Genomic DNA, 21,047 nt, shown 5'->3' on the forward strand with positions numbered 1-21,047 from the left:
TTCCCCTGCTAGACCTATGAGTGCAAACATATGGTATCTGTCCTTCTCTGCCTGGCTTACTTCGCTTAGCATGACACCCTCGAGGTCCATCCACTTTCCTACAAATGGCCATATTTCATTCTTTCTCATTGCCATGTAGTACTCCATTGTGTATATATACCACATCTTCTTGATCCACTCATCAGGTGATGGACATTTAGGCTCTTTCCATGTTTTGGCAATTGTTGACAGTGCTGCTATGAACATTAGGGTACATGTGCTCCTATGCATCAGCCCTTCTGTATCCCTTGGGTAAATCCCTAGCAGGGCTATTGCTGGGTCCTAGGGGAGTTCTATGGATAGTTTTTTGAGGAGCCTCCACACTGTTTTCCAGAGTGGCTGCCCCAGTTTACATTCCCACCAACAGTGGAGGAGGGTGCCCGTCTCTCCACACCCTCACCAGCATCTATAGACTCTTGATTTGTTCATTTTAGCCACTCTGACTGGCGTGAGGTGGTATCTCACTGTGGTTTTGATTTGTGTTTTCCTGATGATGAGTGATGTTGAGCATCATTTCATGTGCCTGTAGGCCATCTGGAGGGTCCTTTTAAAGAGGCCGCAGGAGGGGTGGCTCTGGGGTAGTTCTGTCGATTGTGGTGCCACTGGATTGGTGTGGAGCCAGGAGTGAGGGAATGTGAGCATCTTCTAGAAGCTCTAAAGGGTAAGGAAAGAGAACCTCCCCTATGACCTCCAGAAGGAGCGCAGCCTTACCAACACCTTGATTTTAGCCCAGTGGGAATCATTTTGGACTTCTGACCTCCATAACTTTAAGATAATACATGTGTTTTATTTGAAGCTGCTACTTTTGTGGTAACCTGTTATAACAGCAATAGCAAGCCAACATACTGCTCTTTGTGCATTCGTGAAGCTCCCGTTGGAGCCATCGATTCGCAGTTCTGTCGCACCAAACACACTGACGCCTTTGCATGAAACACCTCTTCCATCCATCTACCAGATCCTCTCTTGCTCTTCAGAAATCACTTAAACAATCACTTCCCTTTGGCATCTTTGCCAGCACTGAGCTCCTCAACCATCCACCACCCCCTCCCCTGTCTACTTTTAGCCTTTATCACACTTGACTTGCAATCGTGGATAACTGTCTTCCTCTTAGGGCCACTTTACCAAGTTCTTGCTTAATTAGTGGCTTTGTTACTTCTTACCTACTTACTTGCCAGGTCCTTCCACCACTATAGTAAGGTGGCAAAGAGCAGGCCTGTTCTCTCTGTGTGCGCACCTGTGTGTCTTCCCTGCCTACGTTTAATACACAGTGCCCCACCCTCCCCAAAATAGCATCAGATTCAAGCTCATTGGAGAAGACGAAGCAGTCTCTTTAGTAACCAATTATTTCTCAGTAAATAAGCAAAAGGGAAAACATCCATGATATTTTATTATAATGTACTTTATTATACTAACATGCTATAAGAAAATAAGCTCATTCATTCAGTTATGTTTCTCCTTAAGGGGAACATTGAATAGCACTTGTCAGTAGTCAGAAGTAGTTGGTTCTTCATACTGATGGTCTTTGACCTTGACCACCAGAGGCAGTATCCAACACAGCAAAATTTATCCATTTGACCTACATTAATTGGGTGCCTCCTGTGTGTAAATACTACTTGAGACATAGAGAAACAAATGAGTATATTAAAGCTTAAGTTCTTGGGTGGGTGTAAAGATATGCAAATATCATCAAGCAAAACACTGAAGAAAAAATGATGTAGCATAATGGTAAAGGGATTAACGAGTTCTTTTCCCCCTCACACAGCAACACCAGCCTTTCATGAGAAAAACATGGTGGTCAGTGGAAGGGCAGGTGGTAGTACTTCAGGATGAGACTTTGAATTTCAATAGAACTGAATTCGAATCCAGGTTCACCACCCATAGTGTGACCTTCCACAAGTTCCTTAACTTCCCCCAAGCCCAACTGGCTCACCTGTAGAAAGGGGCTAATAGGCATTTTCTTTCATAGGTTATGAGAATTCCCTAATTTGTGCAAAACACTTAACAGGGTGCCAGACACATATGGAACAATTAATAAATAGCAGCTATTACTTTGATAAATTTAAAACCGTGAATAGCAAAGCTGAATAATCAGTTCAAGACCAGGTTTCCTTACTCAATGTTGTAAAGAATTAATTTATAAAAAGAGTGAGAAATGTAGAAGATGGGGTTTTGCTTCACTCACGTCCCTTCTTCTGTATGAAGAGCTCATGTCCCCAGCAACTGCTTCCCACTTTGGGAACTTGGCCCTGAATTGAGCTGCCTCAGCTCAACTTACGCCCCCTTCTGGTCGAGCTGGAGAACCAAAGCCAACCTTCTAATTTGAGTTTGGATCCATTTTGAAGGGCCAGCTCCAGAGCTCCCCGAGATGGCCTGAGGCCTCTTTGGAAATCTTTTATGTTTCCTCCCCAGTACGCTCCCTCCCCAGCCTTCATCTCTGAGTCCTCTTCCCAGGGAAGGTCAATTAAGTCCAGCAACCATTGTAGGGGTGAGGCACTCTTGAGGAGCACGGTTGGCAAACTTTTTATATAAAAGGACAGATAATGTTTGAGACTCTGGTGGGCCAGACACTCTCTGTGACATTTACTCAACTCTGCCATTCTGTGTGAAAGCAGCCATCAACAATACATAAATGAATGGGTGTGGCAAATTACAGTAAAGCCTTCTTTATAGATGCCGAATTTGAATTGCTTATCATTTACACCTGTCAAAAAATATTCTTTGGGGCGTCTGGGTGGCTCAGTCACTTAAACATCCAATTTTGGCTCAAGTCATGATCTCAAGGTTAGTGAGTTCGAGCACCATGTTGGGCTCTCTGCTGTCGGAACGGACCCTCTTTTTCTGCTTTGGATCCTCTGTCCCACCCCCCCTCAAGCACACGCACTCTCAAAAATAAACATTTAAAAATATATATATTCTGTGATTGGTTTTTCCTGTTTTAATTGATAGAAAAAATTCTTAGCTCATGGGGGCTCAAAAGGGGTGTAACTAGATTTATTATAATCATTTTGCAGTAGATACAGGGACACAGTGTAATTTGCATACAGCACAATAGATACATTTTATACCCCTGAAACTAAATGTAATGTGATAGGTCAGTTATATCTCACTTTTTAAGAAATAGGCAGCAGGCTGGACAAGGCCAGCAAGCTGTGTTCTGCCATCCTGTGAGCTAGAAGAATTGGGTAGAGCAGTGTGGTTGTTCATCAAGCTACCGTTCTAGTCCTTGCATTGACAGAACTGGCTGTCATGAGACCCTGGAATATGTAACCTTGTTTGGAGGATACAGAAGACCCCTTCCTGGCTCCAAAAGGGTCAAGAAAGAATGGAGAAAAAGATGGGGGGCTGGAATTACTGTTCATAACTTGTTTTGCAGCTTAGTACCGCCAAGAAAATCATATATAGCAAAATAAAAGGAATTATCTTAATATTCTCCACGTGAATATCATGGGCCTGGCTGGCTCAGTCGGTGGATCATATGACTCGTGATGTTAGGGTTGTAAGTTGAAGCCCCACATTGGGTGGAGAGATTACTTAAAAATAAGATCTTTTAAAAAAAATCACAATGTGCTATTTTCCATTTGGAAAACTTCACCTTCGCTAGTAAACAAAACTAGAAGGTTCGAGTGGCTGTTCTGTGCGTGTCACTAAGTAATCATAAAAAAAAAAACACAGTTGGAATTTGCTACTGTTTGAATGTTTATAAAGAGTCTACATTTTAAATGATCGGCTGATAAAGAATAGAGAAAAGAAATAGAAACCAATTTTCAAAACGGTTTAAACTGGTATTTCTACCCAAATACAGCACCTTTCTAAACTCCCATTTCTCTCAAGAAAAAAAAAAAAAACTTGGAGGAATTTATTTGATTAACAAATAATAACTCTTTACCCTGAAACCTTTGCATTTTTATTTTTCCATGATGCGTGTTCTTCTTTGGCTTGGTTTCTTTTTCAACTTGTCTACTACTATAAGTGAATCATAGCTTTTCTCTTTGGATCGTTTTGATGTGTGCTTCATTGCTATACCGCCTTTGCTTTGAAGTGAGTCTTTATAGATCCTCTTCCCACATGCCTTCATCTTGTGCAATAGTAGGAGATTGCCTCTGAATTCACACTTGACCTCTGTCCAACCTTTACTTTTTAGTTCTGGAGTCCCCCGCACCCCACCTCCTGCACTTTCTCAGAGTAAATGAACAAAACGTTGTTCTTGCTCAGAGGAGATGAGAAGGAGGAAGGCAAGCGTCCTGTCTATGGATTGGCGTTGCTATACTGAGAAATATGGAGACTAGGGGTGCTGATTTCACCCGACACCAGCTGTAGTAGGCAGTTAATGACTATGTCCTTGGCTTTGGAGGTCTCCAGATTCTTCTCTTTGGACACTTGGAGACTAATTTGATCCACACTTGTCATGATGAGTTCAGACGCCAGAATCTGGGTGGGAGAACTGTCGTGAAACTCAACGTCCATAATGTACTGCTTGTATAACTCGACCAGCTTCTGCTCCAGGTACTCGTTAAGCACCGCGTTAGAAATAGGCTTCTGCATCTGCAGGCTGCTCTTCTCTTTGACACTCGTTATTCTCCAGTAGGATGAATACCGCTGGATAGGCTTTTGGGGAAAGTCGCTGGGCTGAGTGGAAATGGACTCCTCCATGGACAAAGGAATCTCAGAGGATTTCAGCAAAGGGCCATAGTCAAAACTGCTCTCAGGGGGAAAATCCGTTGTCACTGAATTAATAGCCATCACCTGGCCCCCTGCAATATGTAAGTCATTGTAATTCTTGCAAATACTTTTACAGGAAGGTGGAACCAAGTAGGTCTCTCTGCTAGAGTCTCTACATACTTCCACTGCAGCCAAGCTGGGGCTTTCAAACACAGGATTGGGGTTTGTCTGCAGCATTGTGGTTCTCCGATTTCTATCGTGTTGGCTCTCTCTTGAGTCCACTGAAGAAATAATCTTGTCTGAGGATTTGCAGCTCATGCACAGACTTCGGACTTGAGTTTCATCCACAGAGCAATAGGAATGTGTAGCAGATTTTGTCTCTTCTTCCTTCTCAACCACCTGCTCATTATAAGATGAACAGCTCCAGTGGATGTCCTTCTGGTAGGCAAGTCCACTGAGATAACCTTCTGACAGCATTCTGGAAAGAGAGTCGATAAGTAACAATGGGGAAAATGAAGATTGGAATTGTAAAAGAGTAAAATGGGTAGTTGATAGATCAAAATAATGCACAATAAAGGAAGTGATTGCATTCATCCACCATGCCATTAATAATTAGGTGCCTGCTGTGTGCCAGAACTATGGGAGAATAAAAGATGAATAGGACATAATCCAGTCTTTGAAGAAGGTTCAATGTGAGAACAACTGGGGGGCAAACAATGCCAATATGACATCACTGAGAATTGTAACATGTACCAAGGAGGTACAAAGAGGGGCCCCTAACACAGCCTGGGACAAAGGCACAGTTGTCAAAAGATGTGTCATAGCAAAGGTGACCTTTTAGCTAAATGGTGAAAACTGGGAGTTTCAGCCATACACAGAGTTAGTTATGGTGCACGGCCTGTTCACCATGTACCAAGATGCTGAACAGAAGCAGAAGGGGCTGAGAAAGAAATTGGACTGGGGCCTGGGAGGGCCTTGGGAGTCAGGCAGCAGAGCTTGCTTTCTGCCCCGGAGAAAATGGAGGATGACTGAGAAACTGCAAATTGGGGAAGCAGCTAGAGGGTTATAGGGAAAACATTGCAGAAACTTCCCGCACATTCTGCTAAAAGAAGGGCTGTGTCTTACTCATCTTTGTATTTATCCCTGGGAGCTAGCACAGTTGTTTGCATTTTGTAGGGACTTAAAAGAGATTTGTTAACGTCAGTTACATAATGGATGGCAATGGCAGATAGGAAAATAATTCACTGCCAACTCACCACGAAGGACTGGGGAGCCTCCCCTACCTTTGCAGTTCGGGATGAGTTTCTGGCTCTCTCCCGCCTGATTCCCACCATACCACATCCGAGGAATGTCTCTGTCCCCAGCTGATCTGTTTGCCTCTACTCTAGTTACCAGGGAGCTTTCCTAACCTCGGGCTCTGGCTACACCTGCCTCCCCTCCCCACCCTCCGCAGTTGTCACTGGACTCTGGAGTGGCTAGAACAGGCTGGAAACTAGCAGCTGCATCTTCTAAAACAGGAACGCCGTGGCATTCCTGGCACGAGGGCACCAGACAACAGAAAAGATAACTGGTCCTCTTTGGCTTTGAGGGCCAGCCTTTTCAAACAGACCTAGCAACTTGTGCCTGAAATTGAAAAGGGAAATTAGGGAATAATTTTGTCTATTCAGAAGGGTCCTATTTTTACATTTTACTGTCGTATATATTCAGGCTTATTTCCCAAGTGAATTTTTAATTGTGTAAGGGTAATACGATGAAAAGAATATAATTAAGAAAATTAGTATCGTTGTTTTAAGTGTATAAGGGTCGTATTTTTGGGTTTTGTTTTCCCTTTTGGAACTACTTGGAGATTTATTCAGTAAAGATATTAATTAAATATTTCCTATATTCTACCCAGTGTTCTGTACGATAAAGCTACAAAGTTCAAGGTTTTCTACAATCTGTGAGGTAATTCTCGTATGCTGGACATAATTATAAGGAACAAGAAAATGTTTCCTGAAGAAGCTTCCTAAGTGCAGTTCTGCCTTCAAACTGAACATCAAGATGAAAAGGGAGATCTTACATACATGAGAAGCAGATAATTTACAGAGCCAAAGAGTTGATCGTGAAGCTTTAACGTTAATAGAGTTAGTCCACAACTCAACTGCAGCCGGGGACTTCAACCCCCAAGGTCTCAGAATATCATTAAGGAAAACCAGAGTAAAAATATCACTCTCGACTTTTGAGTTCATAAACGAGCTTCTAGAACTCTTGGCAGCATTCAGTTTTAGAAAAATGGCTTTTGGGACAACATAACTTGAGCTTTTGAACTTGAGAATCCAGAGCCCCAGAGGATTCAAGACACAATATTTATGCATCACCAGTAGACTAGTGGATACAATCCCCCTATGGATGAAAGTGGTGTGACTCCAGATAGATTTGGGAAGACAAGAGCTCTGTGCCCTATCTCCCACACAGAATCTGGGGAAGCAGAAAATCCACTTCTTTTCCCGCACTGTTCCGTATGCTGTGGGCGAAGGAGCAGAGCCAGCCATGTGGATTGCTGGAGTAGACAGGCCTGAGGTGGTTTCCTCAAGTCGGCCCACAAGCCAGCATGCCACCCAGAGCGTCCAAACCTGAACACCGAGATTTGGGGTGGGAAGATTGCAGACGTATCTATAGACTATTCACCAGGGACCAGTGACTGGTAAGTTTCCATGGATACCAGTATGACTCCATGTTGACAACCAAACATGGCTGCACTTCCATATCCATAACGGACCCTGTATCTCTCTGTGAGCAAGCTAGAATTTACAGGGGAACCCAACGAGGGAGCCTAGAAGAGACTGAAGAAATCCTGATCTACGGTGATCACTCAAGAGACTGTGAGTTCAAAAGCAAGATCAAGCTGAGATGGAGAAAAACAAAGATCTCCAGGAAAATACAGGAAGTAAGGCCTATCCATGGATCCTTTTCTTTTTCCCCCAAACTTCAATAAAACAACAAAAAAATATTTATTTGAAATGTTAGTATTCAGAAGAAAAGTGAGAATGGGAGAAGAGACAAGTTCAATAATGTTTCAGAAGCTGAAAAGCAGGGAGCCAAGGGTCTATGTCTTTGGAGACCTGAGAAAACTGATTCTTATGAGAACCATGGAGAACCCAAGAGCCGGTCTTGTTGAGCTTCCCCTACATGTTCAGGAGTTGGTGGTACCATGTCACTTTTGGGAATAGGGTTCTCTCACTCATTCCCTGCAATCAGGTGACCATCTCCCCTTCTTAACCCCAAAGGAAAAGTACAGATTTATTCTCTGAAGAATAAAACAGAGAGTCTTGGGAGTATAGGATGCCACCTGAGGGTAGAATTACTGAACCAATAATAGACTACATAAACATATGCAGGTTGGATTGTGAGACCCATGACCTTCCCCCTTCACTTCCAGAATGCTGGCACAGGGGCACTCACGTTCTAGGTGGGATTGGGAAAGACTGTTCTGGGCAAACTGGACTAGTCTGAGAAGGAAAGCAATTGACACCAGAGGATCCACAACTAAATGGGGCATCCAGTCCACCCTTCATACACGATCACAATCACAAGAGCCCACTGAGCTTTTTGGATCTCCATTCTTATATGTGAGTAGAATTTTGAAACATCCAAAGAAAGCTCTGCATGAGAGAGGCAGAAACACCCACTTAGAGGAATTAATTCTGGGTGGGTAGAGCATGAACTACTGTCAATAAGCTCAAGGGGAGAGGTTAGTCATACTACAATTTTTTATTAAAACCAGGGGCGCCTGGGTGGCTCAGTTGGTTAAGCGTCCAGCTTCAGCTCAGGTCATGATCTCATGGTTCATAGGTTCAAGCCCCACGTCAAGCTGTAGCTGTGCTAACAGCTCAGAGCCTGGAGCCTGGTTCAGATTCTGTATGTTGCTCTCTCTCTGACTCTCCCCTGCTCACGCTATCTCTGTCTCTCAAAAATAAATAAAAAACATTTTTAAAAAACTAGGATGCTATTAAGAAAAACATTCCAAAGTTCTTAGAAGTTAAAAGTGTTAAAGTATTTTAAAACTCAGTAGGAAGATTGAAAGACAAAGTTGAGGCAAACTCCCATTTTGAAAGTAGAACAAAAATACAAGATAAAAAATAGTAAAGATAAAATTAGAAAACCAGTCCAGGAGATTCATTATCTGAGCAATAGAAGGCTCAGAAGGCGGAGAATATAGGAGAGAAATTTAAACAATCGAAGAGTATTTTCCAGAACAAAAGGATGTGAGTCTACAGAATACTGGATAAATCCCCACTTTATCTATACTTCCCTTCTTGTTATTGTAAAACACTTGGGAGAAAGAGAAAATATTCTAGGTCTCCAGAGAGAAAAAAGAAGAAAAAAAAAAACCAAGACCCAAAATGTTTAGACTTCTCCATAGCAACATGAGAAGCAAAAAGATTATTATTAATATCTAAAAGTTTTTGAATGAGGGCTGCCTGGGTGGCTCAGTCGGTTAAGCGTCCAACTCTTGTTTTTAGCTTAGGTCATGATCTCATGGTTTTGTGAGTCCGAGCCCCACAGTGGGCTCTGTGCTGACAGCATGGAGCCTGCTTGGGATTCTCTCTCACACACACACTCTCTCTCTCTCTCTGCCTCTCCTTAGTTCATGCTGTCTCTGTCTCTCTCAAAAAAAAAATATTAAAAACTTTTTAATGAAATTTGTTTTCAACCTAGAATTTAATGACCAATTAATCAAGTGCACAGATAAAATAGAGATTTTTAAAATTTTGTTTATTTTTGAGGGAGAGCACAAGCGGGAGATGGGCAGAGAGAGAGAGGGAAAGAGAGAATCCCAAGCAGGCTCCATGTTGTCAGTGCAGAGCCTGATGCAGGGCTTGATCTCATGAACCGTGAAATCATGACCTGAGCTGAGATCACGAGTCAGATGCTCAACTGAGTGAGCCACCCAGGTGCCCCAAAATAGAGATATTTTCTTAAGTCCAAGTCTCAAATAGCTCATCTCCCAGGCACCTTTCTCAGAACATCAGTGGAATATGCACTCCACTTATAGGAATGAATCAATGACAAGGAACGCAGGAAAAAGGAAGTGCAGCACAGGAGAGACGGAGGAGCCCTCGGACTGGGAGGGCCCGAGCCCCTGTGCCAAACCCCCCACTATAAAGGGCCCCCCTCTTTCCCTCCTTGAGTTTGCCCATCCCAACAAGGTAAGGTGTTCTAGAGGCCAACACGAGGAAGCCCAGCCAGCTGGTGCTCTGGACCTCAGAATTCTCTGCTCGAATTGCTCACAGCCAGTCTGAAAGTTGGCACAGGCTTTTCTCCCAATCCCTCAAGACTCATGCCGACTTAGGGACTGGACATGCACGCGTGCCCAGACCTGGTCAGTGATGAAGTACGAGGGCTGGCCAGGACTAGGAAGAGGAGATGGGAGTGGTATGGACTGAGGCTCCCTGTTTTTTGTCCTAGGCTCAGGAAGTGACAGAGTCCCACTCAGGATGAAAGTGGAAGGACATTGTGGCATGAAAGCTGCATAACAGCCTCCCAGGTTCGAACAGACCAGAAGATTTGAAGATGAAATTGAAGACAACTTGGTAAGTCTGAACATTGGGAAGTAAGATGTATGTGGACTTGGGGGTGAATTGGGAAAATGTAACAGATGAAAAATCTAGACCCGTACTGTTCAACAGAACTGACTTTCAGTTTTATTTAAATTAATTTAGGGGGTACCCGGGTGGCCCTGGAGGTTAAGCGTCCAACTCTTAGTTTCAGTTCAGGCCACAGTCTCATGCTTTGTGGGTTCGAGCCCCACATCAGGCTATGTGGTAGCAGTTCAGATTGAGATTCTCTCTCTCCTCTCTCTGCCCCTCCCTGACACGTGCTTGCTCAGTCTCTCTCTCTCTCTCTCTCTCTCTCTCTCTCTCTCTCTCTCTCTCTCTCTCTCTCAAAATAAATAAATAAATTTTAAAAAATATTTTAAAATGCCACATGGCACTCCCTTGGACAGTACAGGCTGTGAAGCTGATAACAAAACTTTAAAATCCTGAAGACAGGCAATTATAATTGAAATGTAAAGAAGATGGCTGACATTCAGTGCCATGGCGGTAACTGTAGAGCAACACCTGATCCATTCATCTCTGTACTCCGTTCAAGGACTGTTAAAGAGGAGGTAGCAAAAAATAGCCAAGGGCGTCAACTGTTAGCTATTTGGTGATGATATGGGATTCGTATCTGAGACACTTTTTGTTTAGTTATTTTGAAACTAAGATCATATGAAACTTCCTTTTAATATTTTTTTCCTTTACTGTTTGGGGAAGTCTAGAATCCATGTGTGAATGGTTCAAGGAAATTTTTTAAAGCTATTTTTGTTTTAATAGTATGGTTTCTTGGGTTGTCTCTGAGGTGATGAAAGTGGCCTCTAACATAGGTTTCTCTGGCGATGGAAATGTTACATATCTCTGCTGTCCAATATGATAACTAAGACTCACTTGTGACTAGGAAGTGCGTGAAATGGAGCCAGTATGAGTGACATTCTCATTTATTTTAAATTGCCACATGGGGCTACCATATGAGATGCCACAAATCTAGTCAATGATAAACGCCAGCTCAAAATTTAAGAAAAAGTGTTGCAAGTAAAAAAGGCATGATTTACTCCATGGCTGAGGTGGACATAATATATAAAGCAGTGAAAATTGATCTAACCAAATTTGAGATATGGTCACAGGAAGACAGTCAGTCAGGAAACAAAGATAATATTTTATCACATATAGCAATGTGATATCAATAAAATTGCCTCGGGTGTTGGCCCATGTGGCCAGACTGGTGGCCAGTCCACGGACTAGAGCACTGACTTAGCGTGTACTTGGTATGTGAACTTGGTAGGCCAAGGTTGTATGTTCCTGGGACAAGTGAGGGGAGGAAAAAAAAACTCAACTAAATCATTATCTGGTTGGTGACAAATCAATAAATAAAGGTCCAAACGGAAAAATCCAGAAGTTGAAATATAAGCATGCTACTTCAAAGAAGTGGAGGTAAACACTAAATAATTAGTAAAAAGGAGATAAAAGTAGTTGCTTTTGGAAAAGAGCTACAAGGAGTGCTGTTCTTTAGATCATTTGACCCCAATTACGTTCATGTAAAACTTGGATTAGCTTCTGAATTAAAATAATAATAACTATATAAATATTTTTAAAGTAACTAAGAATGGGGAAAGAAAGACTGGCCCTCCAAGTACAGCTGAGTTTGTGGCTAAAGGTACAACACATTCTGAGGGTGAAGAAGAGGGGGGGAAAACTCACTGTGTAAAATGTCAACTTTTATTTGGTCCTAAAGAACAAGAAGCCTGGGTGGCTCAGTCGGTTGAGCGTCTAGCTCTTGATCAGGTCATGATCCCAGGGTCGTGGGATCGAGCCTGGCACTGGGCTCCACGCTAAGTGCAGAGTCTGCTTAGGATTCTTTCTCTCTCTGATTCTGCTCCTTTCCCCCACTTACTCTCTCTCTAAAATAAAATTGAAAAAAAAAAAGAACAAGGAGGATTGGAACAGGCATGAGAAAAGGGAAAAATCACTGCAGAGAGAGAAGTCAGTAAAAGGGAAGAGACCTGTGCCATCAGTCTCGTGTCGTCAGTAACAGACTCCAACCTAGGTGGGATACAAGTATTATTTCTGCAAGTCATGGCCACCTAAGGCTTTTACTAAAACTTCCTCGTCACTCTTTGTTAGCGCTTGTTCCCGTTCAGCCCTACCCCAAGTCTCCCGCCACTTATCCTGTTTCTTTTCATACCAGATGATGAGCCCGAATGCAGTCTTCTGGCATTTTATGTGGATAATGTGTATAAGCCTCCAGATCATCTCCCCTCCTTCAAAGCAATGAAGGAAGAGGGTCTAGGATTTTGTTTGGAATAATGGGCCCTTTGCACTGTTTGTCATCATCCGAGAGCTTTCTCGATAGCTTGATTCTAGTGGAACAGGAATCCTAGCATTGTGATGTGTGGGGCCCCAGGCAGACCAGAAAGGCAGAAAGTAGTAAGTCCAATGATGAAAAAGCAGAAAATACGTCCTAATTTCTAGAGAGGGATGTACTCGTGGCTAAAGGAAAAGACTCCTCAGACGGAGGCGCACTCGGGGAGGTGCACTGGGACACGGAGGGCTGAAGACCTCAGTGTAGCCTGCTGGCCATAGCGAGCTCTGCCAGTGGATGCAGGCTGTGACGCAGTCTGTCACTTGAGTGCAAGACACATTCCAGCAAGTTGAGATTGGAGTGAAGGACTCAAGTTAGGAGGCTGCTACATTCATCCCTCAGGAGATGGCGACTGGAACAGGGAAGGGAGGTAGCAGAAGAGGAAGAGAAGGAATGAACTTGAGAGATGGAGATTCCTGGACATGGAAATGAAGGAGAGAGACAGACAAAAAGTGACAGAGTCTGGACCTGCTGGGAAATGGCACCAGCACTGACCAAATTGAAGAGATTAGGAGAAAGTGCTGGAAGATGAGCTAATGGGTTTAGTTTAGTTCCTCTTGAGTCTCACATGAGATGAACTTTCTGACTGCAAGTGTCTCATTGTGCAGTGGGCATTCAGGCACTGAGTCCATTAGAGAAACTACTTACAACCAACAGTGAAATCATCTTCCAAGTGTGCCCATTAGAAATTTATATTAGAAGGGGCGTCTGGGTGGCTCAGTCGGTTAAGCGTCCAACTCTTGGTTTTGGCTCAGGTCATGATCTCACAGTTTGTGGGTTTGAGCCCCATGTTGGGCTCTGCGCTGCCAGTGTGGAGCCTGCTTGGGATCCTCTCTCTCACTCTCTCTCTCTGCCCCTCTCCTACTCACACTCTGATGCTCTCTCTCTCTGAAAAATAAACTAAAAATATATTTTTAAAAATAAAATAATAAAGTCTACATTCAAAGGCAAAGTTTTGGGGTGGCTGGGTGGTTCGGTTAAGTATCCTGATTCTTGATCTCAGCTCAGGTCTTGATCTCAGGGTTGTGAGTTCAAGCCCTACATTGGGTTCCACACCCAGCATGGAGCCTACTTTAAAAAGGTAAAGTTTCATCATATATTCATACTAGTGCAAAAAAAATTCTTGAATTAGTAGTCAGGAGGCCAGAATTCTGGTTCTGACCTTGTCATTAACTCTGGTTTTAGTCTTACTAATGATAGACAAGTCAATAAAATAGCTCGCATTAGTACTAGCCATAACCCACAAAGTATCCTAAGTGCTTTTTATGTACTAAGTCACTGGATCCCCACCAAGACTCTAAGATGTAGGTAGTATTATTATGCTCCTTATATTATAGATGTCAAAATTAAATAACACATCCAAATCCACCAGACATTCAAATGCTGGCAGTCAGAAAACGATCCCACACTCACATGTTGCTTAACATCTCATTGACTCCTGATCTATAAATGAAGCATGTAGTATTAAATTATCAGTAGAGTCCCCTCAAACTTTAATATTGCATGAATTTATAAGTATATATTAAGAGTATTTAAGCAAGCATTACTCAGATTCAAAATCAGTTTCAGAAAATTAACAGCAGAGGGCAGCAGAGAGCATGCTAAAACAGCTTTTGAAAGCTTGCTCTAAGGCTATGGAATGTGTGAGATTTATAAACAAAAATTAAACATATATTAACTCATTTAATATTCAGAAACCCTTTAGTGTACCGTTAGAGTGAAAGCAATACTGCATATCATGACATCCTATAACTTAAAAATAGAGAACTAAATGTTGAGTTGATTTTGATTGTTAGCATTTACAAAAATTTTACTATTTGTCAAATTCTTATGACATTCATCTCTTTAAAGGTATTATAAAAGGTATACTCCAAACAAATGCTACACCATATGTTTTAGAGTAAATTTCATTTGAGACCCTAAAACTTACGCCAGTGGATTATTTTAATCGTTCCAAGATATTTTAACATTGAATTTTTGTCATTGCATTTTGAGAAGATATATAGATATATTTAGAATTGCCCATAACTAAGTGAGAAGGAAAAGACATCCGAGGACGTGTGCAGATGAGATGTTCCAGGCAAATTTAGCCTAAATTAATGATTACCAGACAGGGGAATACCAAAATTAACCTTATGTGCAAATTCACATCTTAGAAATATGTGCTAAAGTGCAGAACCTTGTTAAATCATTTACTTGGATTTCAGAAGAAACTGCAATATAAGTTCTCGCTGTGCTAGCATGTACATCGTTTCTCAGAAAACTCTTGTTGTACACTATACATGGAAATACTTTTCATTTACATGCAAACAACACAAGCGTGAATTGAAAGAGAAAACATAAAGAGGGAAGAACTTTCCAACGGGAAACAGTTGGAAAACCCTAAGTTAGGGATCAGCAAACTTTTTTATGAAGGGCCCAATTTTTAGTATTTTAAGTCTGCCACAGCTGCTCAACTCTGTCTCATAGCACGGAAGCAGCCATAGACCATAGGTAAACAAATGGATGTGGCTGTGCTCCAATAAAACTTTATTTAAAACAACAGGCAAAGGGCCAGTTTCATTCATGAGCCATGGTTGCCATGGTTTTGACCTAAGGCACAAAGCAGATGCGGTGGTGGGGTCGAGCATGGTAATCATAGCAGCTGAGTCAGTGCTTTCTGTACATTATGCCTATTTTTTCATTTTTCTTTTTTTAATGTATTTATTTTTGAGAGAGTGCACACACTTGGAAGGGGCAGAGAGAGGGAAAGAGAATCCCAAGCGGACTCAGTGCTGTTCGCACCAAGGCTCACACGGGACTCGATCCCACAAACCACAACGTCATGACTTGGGCCGAAATCAAGAGTTAAATGCTTAACCAGCTGAGCCACCCAGGTGCCCCTAAACCCAATTTTTCAATAACACTGCATATTAGCTGTTATCACAATTTGGATTTCCCTAATGAGAAAACAAGTTGGGTTTTGACAAATGACCTTCCCAAGGTCACAAAGCAACTAAGTGCTGAAGGTAAGATTCAAGTCCCAATTTACAAACTCAAAGGGCATGGTCTGTTCGTAAATATATCACGCTACTGCCTTGCTGAGAGCAGTTAACCTCAAGCAGAAGGGTACCCACCCTGACTCCTACAGCCCTGACTCTGACTCTGAACAACAGCCCTTGGTGGGCACTTGGGTGGCTCAGTGGGTTGAGTGTCTGACTCCCGATCTCCACTCAGGTTAGGGTTAGGGTCATGATCTCACAGTTTGTGAGTTCGAGCCCCACATTGATCTCTGCACTGACAGTGCAAAGCCTGCTTGGGACTCTCTCGCTCCCTCTCTGCCCCTCCCCTGTTCACACATGCATCTGTGTGCGTGCTCTCAAAATAAATAAATAAACATTTAAAAAGAGTGTAGAATAACAACACCACTTGGGAACAAATGAAGGACAGTACAGTGAAGCCCAAAAAGAAAGGCTCCAAGAAGCCAGCCAACATGTGACCCGAAGTAGGCTAGAGGACTACACATGTGTTCCAATGGTGCATTCATGTGAGTGGGTCTTTGAGAAACACAAATAGTTTATCCTCTCTGGCCTTTTCATCTAACCATGTGAACATTTTCCCTAACCATTCCCACTGCTACAACCTAGCATCATCCCCCCCCCTTAATTTTACAATCACAGAGTAATTTACTACTACAAATATACACTATTTTTTTTTCATGTTTCAAGTTACTATTTTAGTTAGCGTATAGTGTAATATTCGTTTCAGGTGTATAATTTAGTGACTCATCAGAACAAAGAGATGCGCCATTTAAATATCAACATTAGGGGCACCTGGGTGGCTCAGTCAGGTAAGCGTCCAGCTTCGGCTCAGGTCATGATCTTGAGTTTGTGGGTTCGAGCCCCGCGTCGGGCTCTGTGCTGACAGCTAGCTCAGAGCCTGGAGCCTGTCTTCAGATTCTGTGTCTCCCTCTCTCTCTGGCCCTTCCCAGCTCACACTGTCTGTCTGTCTGTCTGTCTGTCTCTCTCTCTCAAAAATAAATAAAACATTAAAAAAATTTTATAAATAAATAAATATCAACATTACTCCATTACGTCCAGGAGAAAGTCCCCGTATGTTAGGCCCTCGTGCTCCATGGTCCTTAGCTGTCTTCCCAGCCCACTCCCTTCCTGTTGGCTGCAGGCCAAAACTGTTCAGCCAGGCCGAACTGTTCCCAGCCTTCCATACCATCACGCCCACTCCGGGCATTTATGCACTTTTATTTCTTTTGTGTGTGTGTATTTTAATTTCTGTCCTGAGAGCCCTGGATCCGGCCCTGTTTCACCACCCATACCCTTCAGATCTTGTATATCAACATTTCAGAGCCACTGGTCATCCATTCAGCGTCCTTGCCCCGGAATGAGAGATTCTAGGTTATTTCTGTCCCTGCCCCCAAGATGTTTATCAGGATTGCATGGAACTTGGGCAAAATTGGCTGCTACCTTAAATAAATCAGGGAAATAAGTCATTGAGATAGTCCTTTGAAAGAAGGAGTAATTGGCAATAGCAAAAGGAAAGCGGGAAGTTTAAGGACTGGTGGGAGGAGGGGGAACTGAGGGTAATAGGGTGATAAAACAGAATTGTCTCTGGAAGGACAGTTTGCTCACGTGGGAACTAAGACATCTGAGGGACTGGGTTGAGACAGGGCTGCACAGGAGTCCTCTGGGCCCCTGGGCGGCTCAGTCAGTTAAGCGTCCAACTCCTGATTTGGGCTTGGGTCATGATCTCAAGTTTCATGAGACCGAGCCCCGCATCGGGCTCTACGCTGACAGCCTAGAGCCTGCTTAGGGTCTCTCTCTTAAAATAAATAAAATTAAAAAAAAAAAAAAGATGTCCAGAGCCATGCAGAGGCAGCAGTTACAAAATAAGTACATCTACAGACACATCTTACGTCAGCAAAGTATTTCTCAAACTGGACATTGAGGTTTCTGTTGCTTTTTTACTGTGTGTAATCTCTGCCTGGGCTTCCACGAATTTCTTTTCCTTAGGTCTGATTTGAAGAAGTCGAATTACTTCCTCACAGCTCTTGCAAATTGCCTTTCAAGTAGCGTGGGCCAGCTTATTCTCTCACCAGCAACATTTGAGATTAATTGTTGCACTGACATCCTTCAGTACGGTATTACTACTAATTCACCAGTCAGATGAGCAGATTTATTTTTGCCTCAAATTCCAGGATGAAGCACTGTCTTGTTAGATTATGGGCAGGTGACTTGTCAGAGATGTTATTTTTTTAGTAGCCCCAAATCCTCCAAGTACTCCATTTCATCTCTTCTCCTGTTTTTCCTATAATCTAAATCCTAGGTCCCACAATTCCAATCTTTATTTTTTTTAAGATCTTGATCTTCGGGTCTTGTCAATAAACTACCAAAAGGTTATCACTGACAAGCCTGAATGCTATTTTGTTCATAATCCAGTTACTATCATGTAACCAAATCTATATTACATGTTTCTTTCATCAGGGTCAGTAAATCTATATTATGCGTTTGGTTTTTCTGCAAATGATGTAAGAACTTTTTACGCAAAGGAAAGTTTCTTTAGGAGGGATCTCCCCACATGAAAAAGCTCCCACGGTTTCCTTACTGTTACCTTTGAAAGTTCATGTATTTTAGAGCTGGAAATAAGCATTTACTTCATCATATACCTTGGTTTATATTCCTCTTGTTTCTTATTTGGTGGCATATGTCAAGAAATGCTCTAAAATATCTCTTATCCATATGCCAGTTCTTGTTACAAAATACATAACTTTGGATCATCTCTTCTTTCAAATATGAAGTGATTCTTAATTTCTGAAAGTCTAATTTGATGGCTAAGATAATAAGTCAAAAGGCCTCTGTTTTCCATATTAACACCACCAAGTAAATAATTCTTTGTTTATTTCCACTTGTATCCCTCTGACCAAAGGTAACGGCTACTTCCAAAGGCTTTATCTGGGTATGTGAATTTTCTTATTTACAGAAACTGTAAATTTTGATGCAGAAAATGTGTAAATATATTTTTGTCTTAGTTTGCATTTTCTTCATGTTCGGTCTTCATATCTCCCAAACGAAAAAAATTAAAGCTCGTGATCATTTTCTTGAACTTGGCACAAAATGAGAGGAATAAAAAAATAAGAAAAGTGATGCTAATAATATCGACTGATTTTAAATTTCCTTGGTATTAAAATTGTTAATAATCATTCATTGTTTTACATCTATTACCATTATCACTTACTTAATTGTAGTCCTAGCAACAAAATGCCATACCATGTACTTAACTGGTTGGTAAATTTAGAAAATAAAATTGGGAAGAAAAGTGGATAATTGGCGAAATTTAAATTTAAGTATAAACCATATATGAAAGAATAGTATTTATTGATATTAAAGTTCCTTAGCAGTGTAAGTATGTGGAAGACTGCCCTTTCTCTTAGGAGATAAATGCTCCAGGATTTGGGGATGACATGTGTCCTAAAGTCACCAGAGGAACTGTGTATATGTATATATAAGTGGGCATGTGTATTTATAGTTGAAGAGAGAGCAAGAGAGTGAGAAATATAGCAACATGCTACAACTGATTAATCTTATTTTTCCTTCCCTTCCCCTATGCTCGTCTGTTTTGTTTCTTAAATTCCACATGTGACTGAAATCATAGATACTGTGTCTTTCTCTCACTGACTTATTTCCGCTTAGCATAATATCCTCTAGTTCCGCCCACGTTATCTTACATATCTAAGCTAATCGTTAGGTATGTGATTAGAAACAGTTCAGTAACCTGACAGTAGCTATTAAAACACCACTTTGATATGAGATAACAGAATTAGTGCACTTGCCTTTCTCCATCTCCTAAATTACCATTATAACGTGAATGTTTTGTACACAAATTTCAACCCGAAAGCCAGAACCTTTTCAGGCTTAGAAACACACTGTTCTTACTGACCTACAAAAGAAATGTTCCAAAAATGTCAGGGTGATCGTTCTGGCTCAGTCAGGGCCATATTGAAGTGCAGATGGGTGTGCGCAAGAAAACAGATGTTGGAACAGATCTGACGATAGTTCACGCGAAAGCCCACCTGTGCTTGCAGTCTTCGATACCAACAGGTAGACTTTCCCCCAAATGAGCCAGATGGCAACTCGAGAAACAGCGGCACTGGAGATCGCATTGCTTTGAATGGGCCCTGCCACACAGCAAAACGCTTAGCTCAAGCTCTCGGAATGAGTAATTGAGAGTCCAAGCCGACCGTGGCTTACTGTCATTGTACTCATCTCTAAAACTCTATCACTGTAACTCAATTCTACAGATGTGCTGTCCCTGCAAAAATCTGGCCAGGTTCTGAGGCCTGCTTTTCAAAACATGGAAGCTAATTCTGTGCAGCAATTCCTGAACAAGGGCTGGATAAATTACACAGCAAATACTTGATCTGACCCGTCCACATTCTTAGGTAAAATATATATATACATATATATTAGAAATGCCCAAAATGTGAACACAAGGAGATAAGAGAAGGGAGCATTTCACTTCATTTCTACTGACTACCCGGCTCCCTCGGATGCTTGTTGCCCGCTCACCTCTGACTTAGTCAATTAGAAAAGCTTCTGAGATGTCACAGTCGCATCTAGCTTCTGATGGTAAAGGACTCAAAAAGTGGGAAGAGACATGATAGAAGAATTAGCAATTAAAGGGCCTCTTGCCTCCTTTTCCTTACCTTCGTTAACCAGTCTGCTCCTTTGGTCCGGAAGAAACAGCAAATGACCATATAGAGACAAATAAGCCAGCCAGTGCTTTTTTCAGAAATGTCCACCAACCTTCCACGGGTAACACCAAGAAACTAAGCTGCTCTCTGGACGGCCATTCTTCTTATAGCTGATCCCATGGAAAGAGTTGTTTTTGCTCGAGTCTGATTTGTGCTTATGACCAGTGGGAAGTCCCAGGAAGTGGGGAGGCAGTAACTGACAAACCCACATCGAGCCACAGAAGGGTGTTTCTTCCCCTTTTTCGAAAAATGAAACCTATCTATGAAACTGTCTCTTGTTACAATAGTTGACGGCTACACTTTATAGGAGAACACTCTTCACATAAGTGTACTCCTACAGCAGTAAATTCTCGGGGATCCCTTCACCAAAAGAGAGCCAGAGTCTAACAGGCTTTAGAAAATTCTGTTTCATCACTGAACTATAATTTTTAAGAAGTACTCTCAGATTTGTACTCAGAATTTTTAAAACTGCTAATGAAAACCGTTTTCCCTCGCAAAATAACCAAAGTAAAATATGTGTTGATATACCCAGTGGGCAAGGTTGTGGAGAGACAGGCAGTCTCCTGCATGAATGGTGAGATTATACATTTTTACAGGACAATTTCCCAGTATCTGTTGAATATTTTTTTCCAAAATTTGAAATTATCATACCCTCTGACCCACCAAT

The 21,047-nt window shown here is 42.0% G+C and overlaps 1 protein-coding gene across 1 annotated transcript; it reads right to left on the minus strand.

The window, feature by feature from the left end:
- Window positions 1-3,004: 3,004 nt before the first annotated feature.
- CXHXorf21 (chromosome X CXorf21 homolog) lies at window positions 3,005-20,553 on the minus strand. The gene is made up of 2 exons (XM_029930735.1): window positions 20,333-20,553; window positions 3,005-5,176 (listed from the first exon to the last, which is right to left on the minus strand). The coding sequence occupies exon 2, from the start codon at window positions 5,173-5,175 to the stop codon at window positions 4,285-4,287; it is 891 nt and encodes a 296-aa protein (XP_029786595.1). The 5' UTR covers window position 5,176; window positions 20,333-20,553; the 3' UTR covers window positions 3,005-4,284.
- Between the last annotated feature and the right edge of the window lie 494 nt (window positions 20,554-21,047).

Source organism: Suricata suricatta, chromosome X, assembly GCF_006229205.1.
Source record: "Suricata suricatta isolate VVHF042 chromosome X, meerkat_22Aug2017_6uvM2_HiC, whole genome shotgun sequence".
Classification (NCBI taxonomy): Eukaryota; Metazoa; Chordata; class Mammalia; order Carnivora; family Herpestidae; genus Suricata; species Suricata suricatta.

Excerpts from the sequence above, each read along its gene's own strand:
- CXHXorf21 (XM_029930735.1), bottom strand. The coding sequence starts at position 5,175 with ATGCTGTCAGAAGGTTATCTCAGTGGACTTGCCTACCAGAAGGACATC.